This window comes from Dromaius novaehollandiae, chromosome 12 (assembly GCF_036370855.1).
Source record: "Dromaius novaehollandiae isolate bDroNov1 chromosome 12, bDroNov1.hap1, whole genome shotgun sequence".
Classification (NCBI taxonomy): Eukaryota; Metazoa; Chordata; class Aves; order Casuariiformes; family Dromaiidae; genus Dromaius; species Dromaius novaehollandiae.
Window position 1 is genome coordinate 7269975 of NC_088109.1, and position 18093 is coordinate 7288067.

The following is an 18093-nucleotide window of genomic DNA, read 5'->3' on the forward strand; positions in this document are numbered from 1 at the left end:
ACCACAGACAAGAAGCAAGCCAAAATGTCTCTCTGCATGTAAGCATGCTTAGGTGCAATATTGTGGATAACAGGGAACAGATGTTTTACAGTGTAGGTTTAATGTTCAGTTTTGTTGGGTTATTTTCGGTAAAAGTTTCTTTCATGATTGTTGCCTTTTGTACAACCCAGCTGCAAGAAAGTGAGCAAATGCTGGAAGTGTGACAGCAGTATATCTTTTATGTGAAATATCTTGTACAGCTTAATGTGCAATAAAAGAAAGTTATATCTGTCTTCAGTGTAAAGTTTCTGGCATTCAAGCCTGTATGTGCAAGTGGGGGGAAAAAAAAACTTTTCTGTTTTTCAATTCTGAGTGAAGGGAGAATAATAAGCAAACAATCATTATTAAGTTGTTGCAAGACCATGTTATCACCTTCAAATATTTCCTGCGAAAGTGATTCAAATTAATAAACAATGAAGGCACATTCCTTAACATACAGTACATGCTATTTATCTTTCTACACTACAAGATACTGCTACAACTAACTATATTAAAACTTCCTAAAGCATTAGTACATGCTGTTCTCAGACACATACACTGGAATCTCATATAAGTGGAAAACTAACTATAACAGCATATTTAAAAAAGACCCTCATATTTCAACAGTATTTCCAGATTCTGGTCTTCTAGAGACCTGAGTAGATAAAATCTTTTACTTGTGCTAAATATGTGTAAGACAGAAAATTTCCAAATGTTCAGAACATCTAGATCAGTTGTCTTGTATAATATTTATTGTTCAGCAAAGCTCTTATCCTGACTGAAGCATTCTACAAACAAGCATCTCAGAATTCATCCTGTCTTTTCCTCTGTTTAATTCAAATATGCTGTGTGCCTTGTCACATGCAAGAATAGAGTCTGTTACAACAGCTAACTTACCCAAGAAAGCCACATTCAGACATCTGATACGAGATAAAAACCGCATGCCCACTGTTATCTGACGCAGCACAATTTCAGTCAGAAAGCACCAAAAACAACCGTATGATGATGTAGCATCTTTCAGCAATGGATTTCACAACCCAAGTATCTACTACGTATGCTAGTTCCACATTTCTTACAATATTTTGCCGTGTACTTCCTTGTCAGGGGAAGGATATCTTTGGTAAAGAATTAGTAATGATTTTCTTGTGTTTCTTGTGCTGTTCTTAACATACTTCACTACAGAGTTAAATAAGTTATCAAAAGACAGAATTAGCCAGCAAGTGTCAATATAAAGTTGTTTTACTGCTATAAGAGTGAATCTGAGAGGCAGATTACAAGAATAGTTTTAGAATTTTGGAGGAACAAAATCTCAATAACTGCACAGAAAACAGTAGAAGTACTGCTGAAATAGATATTGTTGGTATATTCCGTTCTCTCACAGGCTCTCCTTGAGCTGACCCAAAATTATCTTGTAACTCCATTGATTTTATTTGAAGTCAGTAAAGCTACTGCTGGTATAAATTTGGTACTTCTTAGCAATTATAAGATGCATAGAAGGATATGAGGATGAAGCATAGAGGGCTCCAAGCAAGTTATTAAGGTACCAACTGTGATTAGTAGTATTCACTACATTAAACTGTAGTCCATATTAATAGAATTTTGCCTCAAAAGTAGAATTAATCAAATTCCAGGATTATTTTTAAGTGTTGGATATGAAGTCTAATAAGAACTCTGTGATACTATAACATTGTGAAGTTTTTCTTGTACTGAACCTAGGGGGCCCAGTGCAACCCCAAGGAATGCAATCACAAAGCCAGGAGCCATTGCAGCCACAGCGCATGTTCCCCCCTGGGCAGTCAGCAAAGCCCTCAACCTCCCAGCCACAGCGCCCACCTGGACCTACAACTCAGCAGCCACGTGCCCAGGCTCCAGGTCCTTCCAGCACCCGATTATCAGTGGAAGCAGAGCCACAGCCACAGCCACAGCCACAGCCACAGCCACAGCCACAGCCTGCTCCGCAACAGAAGCCTCAGTCTCATCCACAACTTAAGTAAGATTTGCTTTCTCAGTTTTCTTTTCTCCTCACAATATAATTTGATTTTGCTGTCTAACTGTAATTTGGGAGCTGGTCTAATATACAGAAAAAAATGTGCATATGTTCCCAAATCTAAAATGAGGATAAAACTTTTTTTAAATTTTTTCCTCTGTGTTTATCACAGTCAGAGTATTGTTAGTTATATCCTAAGTGCTATACAAAATTTTATTAATTAGTTGCATATTTTCTGCCCCAGCTAGGTCAGATTTAAAAACTCATCGTCTTTCTCATTTCTTTTTTTTTTTCTTTTTTTTATGTCACTGACTCATGATCTGGGTATGATGTAAGCCTGCACAGAAAAGAGGAAGTCTTATCTATTTAAATTTTTAACCTTGCAGTCACTCAAACAACAGATTCCAATTTCAAAAGGCCTATTTCAGAAACAATCCAAATGAACATGGCTAGACACTGGCTGCCAAACTGTGTTTCTTTACAGTCACACTTCTTTCATGGTTATACATTGCTACTGACCATACAGCACAAGTGATTCACACAGGCGCCTTCCAGAGAAAATGGCAGGCCTCATGCAGAACCCTGTATGTAGTTATCTCACTGCTGGCAGATTCCATAGCACAGCATACAATTGTTATATCCAGCCCCCGACGTGCTACAGTAAAGAACACAAAAAGGACCTGTAGCGATGTATCTTCTCACAGCTTAAACTCAGCGAACAGAAAACATGGAACAGGTATTAGCAATGATTCACTGTTTCTTCAGCATAGTGATCCTGACACACAGTGTTGCCAGTAAAGAATGAACAATACATTCTCCTCACTTTGATAAGTACTAAGACTGGCATGTAGTCTTTGTTTTATCCAAGGAACACAGATCCCCATTTTCCACCCACTCATATGCTAGTACTAGTGGGAACCAACTCTGAGTCCTCGCCTGAGCACGGTTCAGTGGAACACTGACTAGGCTTTTTAGAAGGTGGCAAGAGGCAAAGATGACAACAATAGTCAAAAAGGGTCAAGCATAGCTACTTCTGAAGAAAATGTTTTCCTAGGACAGTGTGTTTATTCTCCTTTATAGACTTAAAACTCACATTAATTCATCCATTATTTATGGATACATAGAGAGTAGGCAGGTCAGGTTTTGTAAGAAAGATGGAAGACTATAAGCTAGTTCGAAACAACTTGTGAACATCTGATGACGTTTAGGAACAGAGTTACTAAATACAGTTTTTCCATCTTCTCCTTTCTCCTAAGTTCCTTCTTCAAATCCAGGTTCATTCATTTTTCTCTTCAAATGGAAGAGAATAGTCTCTATTTAAAATAAACTAAAATAAAAATATTTTAAGGAATAAATTAAAGTTTTTAAGATGCAAGCCATAGTAAGAGTAGTTTTTCTAACTTTCAAGAAGCAGTTTAGATCCACAAGACTCAAATCTCCTGCCTCTAGGATTAACTCTATTTGCATGTGCATGCTTTGTGTTCACCCACATGCTGTTGCCTAACCTGTATGTACATGTTATTAATCTGTGAATAAATATTTAATTAGGCTACTTATTGTGTTACTAATCAAGTCAAGTGCTGCTTCCCACCCTCCCTCTTTCAGTGAGTACAAACAAACATTTATCAGTCTATTCTCATTAGCACAACTATAATTTATGAAAAACCTAAAATGCCTGTAGCACTCTTTGCTGCACATTATTAGTTCAGAGGTAGAGAAGTTGCAAACCATGGAGGGAATAAGACAATCTGAATAAGAAAAGTGTTTCAGTTTTACTATAGCCAAGACTTAAATCCTACTATTATGCTGACATAAAAATGAGATCAGTTAACTACCTTTACTAATGCATAGATGTTTTTGTAAAAAGATTGTAACTCAATAATGTTTTCCATTTAAATTCAAGCCTACTTTTTAAAACTTATTTTACTTGACAAATCATGAATTAGTTTGAAACTCCAGGCATTTTCCTTCTTGTATATTATTTTACTAATGCTTACATAGAGACTTACACCAACGTTACATGATAGCAGTAAAACCAGAACAGCATATCTAGACTAACTGCTTACAGAAAAGAAACTTGATATCTGATTTTGTGAATTCTTTTGAAAGATATAAAGTGTCATTAAGCCGCCATAAGGATCAAATGTCCAAACACATTACAACTTTAGGACTCATTCCTCAAACTCTTCCTGACACATCTGCACATTTTTTTGTGCAGTAACTGTTCACAGCCTTTAGGAACCCAACTAATGATCCCAAATGTGTTGGGTTCCCCCTGTGGTGATTTGGATTTAGCAGCAGGCCTAGTTTTTCACAAGTCCTAATTTACATCATCTGATTTAGTGGGATCCAGTGTTTCAGATCTGTAAAAAAGTGTGTTCTCTGAAGAAAAGATTATCCTACTCCTCAAATCAAAGTATGGAAAGAATGTGCTGTATTGCAGCAGCTCTGTATGCTACATCTAACTATACTGCTTGTGTATGAACATCCATTTTGTTCAAATGCAAATTGTTTTCATATTATAGACATTTTTCCTTTTCTCAGAATTTATACATGTTATACTAGTTATATGTGGATGGAAGCTGCAGACAATATGACCATACAAAACATGTTGCATTTTTGTCTTGCAGCAAGTCGCAGTCTTTGACAAATGCCTTCAGTTTCACAGAATCATCCTTCTTCCGATCATCTGTGAATGAAGATGAAGCAAAAGCTGAAACTATTCGAAACTTGAGGAAATCCTTTGCTAGTCTTTTTTCTGATTAGCCAGCTTCATCTAACTGCACACAGCATATAGTCTACTATGTGAATGTTATATAGGTTTTGTTTTCCCTGTGACAATACCCACCTCTACTGTGCTAACTGTTGTATTAAGCAATATGTTAAACTTACAAAAATATAGAAAGACTTCGATGAGATACCATTCAGGTACAGTATATAAAAATCTACAAACAAGGAAGGGTTCTATTACTAATACAGAATGCTGAATTCTAAGGTCCTTACCCATTGTAATATTGTGGCCTTACTGTGACTGAACTATATCATCCTATTTGAGACTCCTCTGTAGAATTGTGTTAATAAAGCATTGAGCTATGGGTTTCTCCTTGCATTACCCATTCCCAATGCATTGCAATGCATGTGTATTTTGTGTGTAAATGTTTTGTACTGCAAGAGTGTAGTCTTGATTTGTTATGCCTCTGAAATTTAAGAGGCAACTCTCACTGAAATTCTTGTCAAGCCACTTAAATAGTGTGAGAAATTGAAGCATTTTCTTCCTCCTTATACAGTCTTTCCATCAGCTGATTGTAGACTTCTGATGTATTGCTGAGAGTTATCAGTACACTAAACTAATGTCATAAATGGAGTGTGTATGTACAACTGTATCTCCCTGTGTCTACTTAAATTTATTTCCAAATTGTAACCATAACTGATTCTAGTTGTAAAGAATCTGCATGATGTTGCCCTTATTTTTGTGAAAACCTTCTAATAAATGTAAAGTCCCATGCTTGATTAAAAAAAAGGTCTCCTACAAAGCTTGTTTCCACAACTGTATATACTATATATTTTGACTGACACTAAAAGTGTGCCACTGTGATTACAGAATATTTAGGCACAAGCCACAACAGTAAGAAAATAGAATGTCACATATAATTCCTTTTTGGATGGCATCATAAAAAAAGTATAACTTTTAGGAATCAGATTTGAATTTTCTAACAGTTTATGTATTTTAAAAATGTTTCTCTAGCTTGTTAAAACAGAATTGATTCCAGACTTGGAGGTAATAGCAGCATTTTTAAAAAATTATCATGTCATTCTGCCTATCATGAATTGCATGCAGTAATATTCCTTGCCAGGAAACAATGCTATCAGGGCAAACAAGAGAAAACAACTGTAATAGTAACATGGCTGAGGGATAAAATGGGCAACACTAGGTTAACTTGCTGAAGAACAGTAATTTTAATGGATTTGTATATCTGTTTGCCTAAGAAATTGTATTTCTTATAGATCTGATAGCATCAGTTTATGAAGTGTAGGTAAATCACAATCACCCTTTGACAACTAAAGTCCTCTCAGCTTTAGCTTCTTTTGGCTGATGAGCCGTGTTTAGGCCAGGAGGTTAGCAATGAAACATGAAAACTTTCATTTTCAGTGATGTCAGAATTAAGTTCATACATCAGCATCTGATAGCTCTCTGTTTGTCAACATATTCTAAGTTGATCTTAGCGCATATATTTCCTGAAAAGCAGGCACGTCCGAATCACAGGCAACACAACTGACACCCTTTTCAGATTGTCAGCGGGGACTGACTCAATGTGGTAGTTGAACAATCATACCTAGAATAGTGCTTTCCTCCAGGTTAAGACTAAAATGTATTTATGGGTAAGTTTGCACTGCAACATTACAAAGCTTTAAATACATAGCACTGCCCTCTATAGGATGGAATCTCAGTCCCTCTGATCTCCAAATAACCCTCTTTACCATAGTGGAATAGCCCTCAGAGAAGAGAAACCCTCTCATTGAATTAATGACAACTACCTTTTGCTTCAGGAGGAATGTGCTGTGGGTAGAAGCCTGTAGTTTAGACCATGAATTCGGTCACAAAACAGAAAGTAACTGTTAGCAGTCTTTATTACTTCATAAACATGAGCTAAACTTTGAATTTTTTTAAGTTTTGTCCCCCTCCTGCCCCCCCACTGGATTGAAACAGCCTTCACTGGGCTTCTATAACAACCCTGAGTAGTCATACAGCCTTTCATGTCTGAGAAGCACTTTACTTTTAGATTAGAAAGATTAATCAAAGTTGCTAACGCAAATTAATTACTGCTACAGAGAAAAAGCATAGCAATTATGCACAGTTTGGCATGGTTCATGATTAGTACATGCCTAGTTTCAGCAATATTTAGCACAATATGAATTACAAGTAGTTCATTAGTCCAGGCCCCAGATTTCGACTTGAGGCAAAGTTTCTTGCTCATATAAAATTCCCTCCCACCTCTTCCTGGGAGAAAACGGGTTTCACTACAGTCTTTGTTTTACCATGTGGAAGAAAAAAAAAAAGAAAAGAAAAGAAAAGGAAAAAGAGAGCAAGATGATGCAATCAAATCTGCATGGTGTATCCTCCCACACAATGTACATAACACATTGCCTCTCCACAATGCCAAAACTTCTTTATACCTCCAAGCATGCTAAAGCGTGTTGTTTGCAAGCTGATGCATGCTTATGTTCCTGATGCAGTGTTTCATGGTCAAGATATTTTTAAGCAATCTATATAACACACCTCCAAAATACCAATGAGACAAAAATATGATTTTTTTAAAAAGTCTCTTCCATCATTTTTTGTCCCATTTTGTCTTACTTCCTTATATACATTGTGTTTTGAATTCATATGCAAGCTTTAAATACTCAGTTATACACTATAATATTATCTAGGGTTGCATAAATGGTAACACAGAAATATCTGAGTGCCTGTGGTTGTTCAGCTTGGTGAATATTAGCCTATGAACCTGAAATCTGTATTTCATTTGCACCTTTCCCGCGGAGATGCAGATTATGAAGCCATTGTTCTCTATGCTGCATCTTTTTTCATCTTTCACTTATGTATTAGTATAATATGAAATCTACAGAGCTATTATCAAGTTTAGTCCTAAGACTGAGATGGAGCTGCTTTCTGACCATTAGGCCTGCAGCCAATTCAAAACACTGAAGCAGTTTTTAAGAGTTTATAATTATGTACAAGGTGACTAAACTAGCAGTGAAACAATCACTAAGTCTCCAATAAAAAACAGTGAAAATAGTACTAAGGTACTCTGTAAATATTCTGTGTACTTTGTAGACTTTTGCTCCACAAGAACAAAGTCACTTCTCTGAGGTCCTAGTCAATGTTTTCTCAATGAACAGATCACATACAATAAAACTCCTCTTCACAAAATTGAAAGAGTCATTGCATGTTTATGCATTGACATCGTTGTTGCCATCTTCGGTTGAATACTACAGATAAATTTGCTAGCAAGTTGTCTGTCAACAGCAGCTGCCAGTGAGGTTGGGCAGGACGCAGGTGGCTGAATGTGTCCAACATGGTTAGCTAGGGCCATTTGAGATTTCATATCACGATGCCTATCTTGGTAACCCAGATAGATAGTCACATGGTTTGGCAGCTATGATATAGGATCTATGGGAGACATGGGCTATACTAAAATGGCAGTTGGAGGCCAGAGAAGATACATAAGAGCATTTAAAATGGCACTAATTCCCTATGTTTGGGCACTGAGGTTCCTCTTATGTCTGGATCAACTATCTCATCCTTGGTAACCATTCAGGCATGGAGTAAGAGGCTACTTAGGTAAGCTTTCTTCTTCCCCTTGAAAAATAAAAGCTGTCGAGCATGCCAGTGCTGCAAACACACAATCACTTGCAAATTTTGATCACTAGTAGAGTTTATTTCGCCATACCAAAAATAACTAGAAGTGATTATTGACTCACAGTAATTTAAGAAATACAGTCTAAACTGGCATAAATGTCAGCACAAATGAATTTATTAATGACGATATGTCTCCAACATGGAAATTCTTTTTATTAGATGGACATTTCTAAACAAGGAATTTTTATACTGTCTGGAGTAATCAGCTGAGTTCTTTAAAGTTAAAATGAGCCAAGAAGAAGTTCAGAAAGTCTGTGTCCCTACTTCCCTTTGAGATAGCCCAGGAGCAAGAGAGACATGCTGTTTTCCACAGATTATGTCATAAAGAATTAGAAAGAGGATCAATAAATACATTTTTTAAAAAGACTATATTTTTTTACTGGAGTTTTGACTACTGTTAGCAGTGGCATCGCTTCACTTAGAGACCAATGGCCATTGCTTCAAAACGTGGATATGGTGTTTAAAAAACGGATCCACTTCAAATAGCAGACATTTAAGTTCCCAGTACAGGATGTGCATTATGAAGGAGAAGGAGTTTGGCTTTATGGCTAAATCTTTGTTCTATAGAAGTGAGGGATAGTAACAGAAACCGAGTAAAATGCATGCTAACCTGATGAGACTGAGTGCTAACAGGAGATTAATTAGGACCTCAACTCTCTACACATGGCTTCTGTCACCATTGTTTCTCCTCCTAGCCATGTATATTTTACTCACATGTGTGTGTTTTTCTGACCACTCCCAATCAGCCGAATTCTACTTTAAGTATTTGTAAGCTCTCAGGAGTAAGAAACTCCCTGCTTAAGGGCAAGTCCTAGAATTGTTCTCACCTCTTGGTACTGAACTATGCTTTCTAACACTGTGAAGATGTCTGAAGTAAGTAACAAATGATGAAAGCTGACTGTTCATGATTCTTCTCTCACTTTCTAACTATGAATGAAGTGATGGATAAATGATTATACTGAATTTAAAAGCACACAGACAAGGAATAAAAAAGTACCTCTAACTATTCAGATGTAAGACAAGGGTAGTGGTGGGGAACAGTAGAATGTATAGGCATCCACTTTACACCCCCCCCCCTTTTTAATTGGGTACTACTTACCAAAAGTTTGTTATGAACTCTTGAGTGACAAAAAAAACGCTTTTAAGAGATAACAGTCTTCTCATTAGTATTGGACTTAAAGATATACAGATAGATCTGTTCCATCAGTTACAGAATTGTTCAAATACTGAAGAAAAAGAGAAGAATTTTATAGTGACATAGCACTTCAGACACATGAAACTAAGATTAACAGGACCTGTGCTTCATTAGCATGCCCTGTGTCCTCTTATGTGGCTGTAACTTCTGTGACTAAAGTGTGGTTTTAATTTTACTTTAACTCAGAACATTGAAGATCACCAAAAGGATTAATATGGACCATGACTATTAGATTTTAGTAGTTTTGCTGTTAAGGAAAGACAGGAAGAGCTGATTTTCTTCTTCCCCCACCTTCCAGGTGGGTGGGGGAAAATGATGCCATTTAAGTCTTTTGAAATCTTGTGTTTATGGGAGCTGAAGCTGTTGGGCAAAATTTTCTCAGTTAATCAGAAGGGGATGTCAATGAGAGAATATATTTATCTCATTCCCACCCACTGTAATAAAATATGTGAGCATTTCACAGCTTCACTCATAACATGCCTCTTCCCCTGAAGTTACGAGGAATTTTAACATACAAAGAAAGGGGGCGGGGGGGGGGAAATGCATCTTTTCAGTGTTTGCAGAATTGCCATAAGCTAACACCTCATTTGCCAAGTGTGCTCTAACTGGAGATCTAGTTTATAGATCTTTCAAAATGATGATTATATAAATCTTACAGATGGACCCTTCAAACAGTAGATTATCCTGATTATTTCTATCATCACTTAATACTTCATGGCTTTGTTGGTTCAAGCTAAACTTAAATAGTCTCTGCTGTTGCACATTTTTTTTTCTTTGCAAACTGCATTAACAATAATGTCATGAGCATATATATCATATGTTTAGGTGTGTTCCCCCTCTCCCCCCCCCCCCACACAGGTTTTTTCACTCACACATAGCTTGAGACAACATGCTCTGCTAGCCTCATGTGTCAAGAAACGTGGTATGCTACTAAAGAGACTGATGCTAGAAGTGTGCTTTTTTTCTTGCTAGCCACATCCACTGCTATTTTCTGTAAAAATGTCTTTTCTCATGACTTGATTGAATTGTAACAGATTTGGGTATATGGTGGAGTCGTGTAATATAAAGGTCTCTGCCCCACCTGCTATGGGAATGTCTCTGAACTAGGATCAAGAAGCATTCTTTTTCTTATTTAGATGTTTTTCTAGTCTGTTTGCAAGTCATGACTTAATCTATTAAAAAAGTAAAATGGTTGTTTTAAAAGTACCATGTCTCAATCTCTTCTCCCCTTAAACTTAAGTTCACCTACAGGTGAACACCACAGTATAATATATATTCGTTTACTCAGCTTTGTTCCACAGTACATTTTTGAAGACATTAGCATTTTTCACACCTGTTTTTTCTTTTTTTCCCTAGAAAGGGAAAGCATGTGCATAGACTCTGGGCGATAGGGAGCTGATGTAATTTCATGGCAAGAAGACTCCTGCTGCCCTTAAGAATGTTAGTACAAGTTCTGAACTGACTTACCCTCCTCTGGAATAATTATGCATTCCACTCTGGCACATTTTATCATGCAATTCTCCTGCTTTGTAGATTACATGTCTTGAGGAGGTACAAAAGGGAAGAGCAAAGGCTGTTTTATTTCTATATATGCATCTAACAATTATACACACACACGCACACACACACACCCTCAAGTAACACTTTTAAATGTAAAATAATGTGAGATTTTACAGACTTATTTAATATGTACGTTAAATACAGGCATCCCTTCATGCATCAAGGAGATGCAAGCATCTCTTGGGAGGAACATAGCAAGTAAGGAGAAAGTATATTGTTAAATTTTAACTGAACAAGCTGGAACTTGTTCAGTTTAAACAGCCCACCCTCAAACTGCAAGAAGCCAAATTATGCCCTCAGTGACTTCTGAAAAGCAAACAGCCTTCAGTGGATTTCTGCAAATTTAACTGTCTAGAGTCTACAGCCACATCAGAATAAGTCTCCCTGATCTTGGAGATTAAGCAGTCCCCAACCTAGTGAGTATTTGGGTAATAGACACTTGGCAATCCCACATAGCTTTAGATATTAACACAGGATGCATTTATAGTTGAGTGCTTAGGTGTGAGGGCTATTCACAACATTAGACTTACAAGTATAGTCAGTGTACTCTCCAAAGAGGTATTAAGATGAATTTATAAGCCTACCTCTCTCTGACTACAGCAGAAGTCTGAAATAGTTTTAAAAACTGAACATTTAACTTAAGTGGCCTTAGATCTCCTCTTTGGAAATAGTAGATAATAAAATTTGAATGAATGAAAAGACCAAATTCAACCTCTCTTGTTCTGACAAATGAGGAACGAAATACGATTATGTCCAATGAGGACTATAAACCAGGTCCCTCTTCAGACTGAAAAACATAAAGTTGCATAAAATGTATGTTGTTAGAGTCAGCAAAAGAAAACAGTACTAGGGAATAGATCTTCTGGAAAGAGCTATTCCATTATTTGCTCTTTTGGATAAAATCATGCCAGGAAGAGGAGATTTTACTATCCTTACAGTAACTCCTTCAGATAAGCTTCAAGAAGATGGATCTAAAATTTTGGTATTTCAAACTAACATTTCTTTTTGAGCTTCAGTAGGTCATGCATGAAATCTAAAAGGAATGAAGCATCAAGTGCACAGACCTGCTATGAACTCTTTTTTGTAGTAACCCTTAAAAGATGTAGAGTTTCTTTCTTTTTAACGCTCCTGAAATTCCAGTTCAGCTATTAAAAATGTCTATCCTGTTCTACAAAACAGCATTCCATACTAAAACTTTCCCTGGCCTGACTGGTCAGTCATCCTGAGCTGCAAAGTCTTTGCGTTTCTCTGGGAGATGGAACAAAATTCACTAAAAATGTTGCAAAAAGACCCATCAACATTTTCAATTTTCATCTAATTCTGAACTTCAGGAAAAACTAGCAATCCAGAATAGTAGCAGAATGGATAACTAGGACACCTAGACCTATCTACATATCTGAACTGCTTTATTTAAAACTTGCAATTCTTCCTACCCTCTGCACACAAGTCTTCCATTTGTGTTGCTGTATCAAAAGTAAATTTACTACAAATGGATTAGATTTATGATGAGGGGGGGATATACGGGGCAGCATACAGACCACAAACACAAAATGCAGATTTATTATTTTTATGCATATTTTCCCCACTAACACAAACTGACTATGATAAATGTTTTTCTACATTTTTAAAGAAAAAGTCAAACTTCCATAAAATGGGAAAAAGAAGGTGGGAAGTTGCTGATACTTTTTGTGCTCCCTCACACGTAGGGCTAGCTGAGAACGCATAGCAAGTTCAAGCTTGAAATGAATTTTTTTAAGCAACCAGTATATAACACTAAACATGATTTAATAATGGAAAGACTGGCACAACCTTAAAGGAATATCATCAAGTAGGCAAGGTATGCTTGTGACTTGTTATAAAACAGTTAAATCAGGTAGGAAGCATAATCCAGATTCTTTACATAATTATGGCAGAAGGGTGTGGAGGGAGGAATATAAATTATTATTTTTAAAAGCAGAGATCCTCTAGCAATAGGACAAGCAATACATTGATCTGCTGAACTCCCTTGAGAATGCCTTTCATTTTTTCATTTACACTTAATATTTTAGCTAGCTTAAATGCCAGCTTAACATTTTGCTAGCACTGGGCTTATTCCTTTGACATAAGAGTTAATAAATTTTATTACCCTTTGTTTCAAGTCAAGCTCAATATCCTTAAAACAGTATCATCTCTCTTTAGTCAAACCGATCACAAACTCAACAGCATTGCTGGCCCTCGTTCCTTTGGTAACAAAACATTATTATTACTTTGATAACTTAATTACATACAGAAATTGCTATAAAAATATTGAAATAATACAATCTGATATTATGTACCGCATTACAGAGATGGCTAAAATTTTAAAGTCATTTTTATCTATGGAGAATTTATTCGTTTATAGGGCTTGCATTTACAGTCGCTTAAAGCTCAAATAATTTCTGCTACAAGTAAAAAGATTGCTGTGGCAAACAGCCACAGAATGAAAATGTCTAACCCTGCTCAGTCTACTATTAAGAATATCACACTCCAGAACATTAGAATAATATGCAATATTTTTTCATTCTCTCAAAACATAGCATATGTTTTGACTTATATATAAAGTATATTTACTTTAAAGTACTCGTTCCCTGGATCTCTGTGCATAAACTGCCTTGAACTTTCATGGCAAATAAAATATCCGCAAATGTCTGTCCTTCAGAGCCCCTCAAATTTTAAACCTTTATTAATTCTTAAAGATTGTGACCAGAAGACAAAAATGTGATTTGTACACTCTGGGTTAGGTCTAAGGAATCATCAGACCTTTACCAAAGCTATTGAAATAAGAGGTGTGTCTGTGATTACCACAGAGATCTTCCGGTGATAAAAGCAGAATTGCATCAGCTTTTGGCTCCGAGTGTCAGAATGACTCAGCATTTCAGAAAAATGTGTTTCCATTTTCTTTCCGGTTGGAAGATGGTGAACTTTCATTAATACTTTCTCTTAAAATGCCACGAGAGAGGCAAAAGGAAGGTGCTGGATTTATCATAGGCATAGTCTGACAGCCTTTATTCAGAAAAATGAGAGCCATGCAAAATTTCCTTACAATAAAGCAGGAGAAGAGGTTTGTTTCAGTAGCTTTGCAGCTGTTCCAGAGTAAGTTACCAGTTCAGTTCTGCAAGTTAGTACAACACACAGCACGGGAAATTCTAGTTTGGAATTAAAATTTAATTGTGAGAGCAAATATTCCTGGTAATTCTGGTGTTTAATTTCCCTTATTTTCCTATGATTTTGCCCCTCCCCAAACAGAATTTTGTCCATCCCATAGAAATTCAAACAAGAAACCAGAAGTTCTCAGGAAATTCTCCTAAATCAGTAGTCTGCATTGTGTGCTACACCAAAGTACCATGATTATCAAAATGTAATTAACTATGTGAAATCTTTTTCTTAATGTCCTCTCATGTTACAAGTAGAGGCAGAAAACTGAATTAGATGGACCATTGGTCTGACCCAGCAGGACATTTCATGTGTTCTTTCTTTTCTTCACCTTATGTAATGAATTTGCACCTATTACATTAGGTCCACTCAGGCTAGAGTTAATTTGGCAAGACTGCTAGAGTCGCTTCTGAAACAGGATTGTAATGGTGCAAGTCAACAAAGTCAAGAATTGCTAGACAGATTTGTGAAAGCAGAGTAACTCTACCTTGATAGCTGATTTTAGTCTGCACTAAATCAGTCCATCTGGGTTAGAAAAGGTAGAATGAAAAAAACCTTATACCTGTCCCCGGAGGGTTCTGCTGATTGTTTGGGCTGTCATTGAGGTCTAGAGCTAATATCCAAGTCCAGGCAGTTTATACTTGTATCTGGCCTTTTACCTACACTTCTGCCTTGCTACTCAGCATCAGCTGAGGATGGCACCTCTGCTCACGCAGTGACAGCACCCTGTTACTGAAATTCAGACCATCACATCTTACTTTCTATTCTGTCCCTGCCTTCTAATATTTAAATCACTTCCTTGACCACTGACAGGAAGCAATTACAATCTGTGCATACTTTAACAAGATGTTTAAACGAGATATCACAAGACTTAAACTGACTAAATTTCATCATCAGACAATGACAGACCCAGCACTTCCTTTGGGCTATGCTGAGCTTAAAAAGTGGTCTCCAAAAACTGCAAAAATCTAAAAGCTACATTTTTCAGCTAGCCTTGTTTCTAAAAAGGGACTTTAAAATCTCCCTAACAATTACAAACACGTGAGGATAAAATTAACGTGTATGACAAAAAAGAAGGAAAATGCATTGATTTAAATCAATGAATCAATCATTGTCAAATAGTTCAGTGTTCCAGAAAGTCTGTTCCATTCTTCTTAAATGAGAACATGCACAGTCTAGGTTATATCATGAAGTTTGAAAGGAACTTATATAAAGACAAAATTCTGAGGTTTACAACTTCCTTTGCATCAAGTTCAATAAGTCTGAAACAGGCGATGAAATAATGATGAAGTCAAGACTAACTTTTGGGCCCAATTTGCACAATACATTTCTAAAATACAATCCATCATGTAATCTAGAAAAGTATCTCAATGACGATTGTGGCTTTCAGCAACATGCCCTTCTGAATCAGCACTGAAAGTGATTTAACAGCACAACTGATCAAACCCCAAAGTACTTAGCTTCTGACACACACAAGAAAGGTGGAGGAATCTTCTGCTTATTTAGTGATCTTTCTACAACAGTGTTGAAAGTTGTTTTACAATAATTAAACTAATTCATGTCTTTTTTTTTTTTTTTTTTTTTTTTTTTTTTTTTTTGTCCAGGAATTGCTCCTTTTCCTAGAACAGCCTGGGCTTTCAAGTGACCTGCTTCTACAGTAAGTATGCTATGTTAATGAAACCCAAACCAAAAGGAGTCCAATGCATTTACAAGCTAATTATTTTCATATTGGCAAAGGCTAAAATTCAGGTGTGTGGTATGAAGAGGACTCAAACCAGAAAAGGGCTCAAAGTTGCAAAATTGATTGCTATTCAGCACAGGTTTCATTTACCTTCTAAGAAAATGGAAGCGTGAGTTACATGTATCAGCATTTCACAAAGTATATTCTTAATGGAGAAAATATTTGTGTTTCACAAACAGACATACTCTGTTCCATAATTTTCAAGATACCAATGAAAATTTCAAAGCTAGGTATGAGGACAAACGTGCTTCTGAAAAAATTAGTAGCCTCCTTCTTGTCCGAAGCATCAGTTACCATCTTAGAGTTATTTTACCAAAAAATCCTGAAAAGCAGGTAACTGCCAGATATGACCAATTATGCTGCCTTACAAGAAAAGTGGCAATGAAATGAGCAGCATACCAGAATACTAATACACCCGTTCCATTGCGAAAGATAAACCACAGGGACCAAATGTTGGTACAGGCAGATCAAGAGAATAGGATCATCCCCAGCAAAACACTGAAGAACAATAGCTGAGCTACTCCATGAGCGAGACTATAGACATTGCAGGTACTGTAGTGCCATCTGCAGTGACAAAGCCTAGATGGGTGTGCAAGTACACTTGCACCAGATCCCTGTGTCACCTTTCAGCTAGCAGAACAACACTGGGACCCAGGTCTAAGTTTGTGTATGTTTACTAGTTCTATGTATCTTACCCCAAAGATTCTCTTTTCAATCACCAAGAGAAAATACAGTTCGCATCAGTCCCCTGCTTCATAATGCACACAATAGCTGTAATCCATATGTGACTGCACTCTGTAGCCTGTATTACTTCTTACTCTGAGCACACTATAAGCTTTTGTAACAGCATACAAAAAATGCATGACAAAAACTCACTTCATAAAAGGCCCTTCCTCTCTCTCCTGTTCAGCAGATTTGGTTAGAATGGATTTTCCAAGTCTGTTGCTACCTTCTCAGTAGAGGTATTCTATAGCGGTTCTTTGGCTGTTGGTCTCCTAATACAAATATAATCAGCACATTCTGAAAAAAATAAAAACAGTGAAAATTTCTATAGTAGAAAATTCAATTAAGATACTGGATCACTTACAATAGTATAAAATGAACACCCAGAGGGAAAATGGGTATGATGCATTAATTCACATAAAAGTTTTCTGCTATGTAGGTCACTATCACTTCTGCAACACACAGAGATCCTGAAAGTACCGCTTATGTCTTGAGGTAAAGATTTGTCACTCATTGACTGTTCCAGTCATTACACTATTAGCTGAGTTGCTGTTAACAATAGTCATGTGTTATAAGCTTCTTGCTTTCATATTAATCACTAAAAGCTAAGGCATTATACCAGTTCAAGAACTGCTAACCTACCCAGTTTCACCAACATTAGATAAACAGCTGATATAATTTCTATCTGATGCAAACCACTTATTAGATCAGTTTTACTGATTTTTATGAGATGATTATGACCAAATCTCAGTTCCTTTTTTTAGTGACTATTCACAAAACAGTTTTATACCTGTTTTTAAATTTGAACTTGTATTATCTGAAAGAACATAAAAGTGACATTATTATTATGCAAAACATAAAATATTAAAGAATGGACCAAAAGAAATTATTTTTGGAAGATCAAAATTGTGGATACAAATTGGGGAAAGCCAGCTTGCAATTTTCTTTCAGTTCTGAAATAAAGCTTCCTCTGTCTTAACACCGCAACATGTTTAGAGAAAGTGTTATTCAGCTTTTTTACTAAGTTCAGTTTCAGTGTTGAAAACTGAAGCCATTCATCAATTTAGAAGGAAGAGCATGTCTTCCATGACACAATTCTTGAGTAGCTGAGAAGAAAAAAAGATTTTCCGGAAGTCTGGTTTTCCTTAAAATATGAATATTTCTCATACTTTCCAGCAGGAGGCAATGGCATATATAATTGTTTAATCACGTGCCTTGAACCCTGTACTTCCTAGCAAATAGAGAGTTGCCCCAGTCAAGTAGTGGAAGCACACACTTCA

General features: G+C 36.5%; 1 protein-coding gene and 1 long non-coding RNA gene across 3 annotated transcripts in view; one reads left to right on the forward strand and one right to left on the reverse strand.

Moving 5' to 3' along the window:
* Positions 1-5475, forward strand: part of SYN2 (synapsin II) — a 202437-nt gene extending 196962 nt beyond the window's left edge. Inside the window, exons 12-13 of the mRNA XM_064518835.1 lie at positions 1735-2008; positions 4636-5475. Coding sequence (XP_064374905.1) covers positions 1735-2008; positions 4636-4771 — 410 coding nt within the window. The 3' untranslated portion in view covers positions 4772-5475. The remainder of the gene's footprint in view (positions 1-1734; positions 2009-4635) is intronic.
* Positions 1-18093, reverse strand: part of LOC135329677 (uncharacterized) — an 82984-nt gene that overhangs the window by 47521 nt on the left and 17370 nt on the right. Inside the window, exons 2-3 of one of the 2 annotated variants that reach the window (XR_010391215.1) lie at positions 16967-17110; positions 3980-4694 (exon numbers count right to left, since the gene is read on the reverse strand). This is a non-coding gene — a long non-coding RNA (uncharacterized LOC135329677). Of the gene's footprint in view, positions 1-3979; positions 4695-16966; positions 17111-18093 lie in introns of those variants that run through there. The other variant, XR_010391216.1, reaches the window with a different exon arrangement.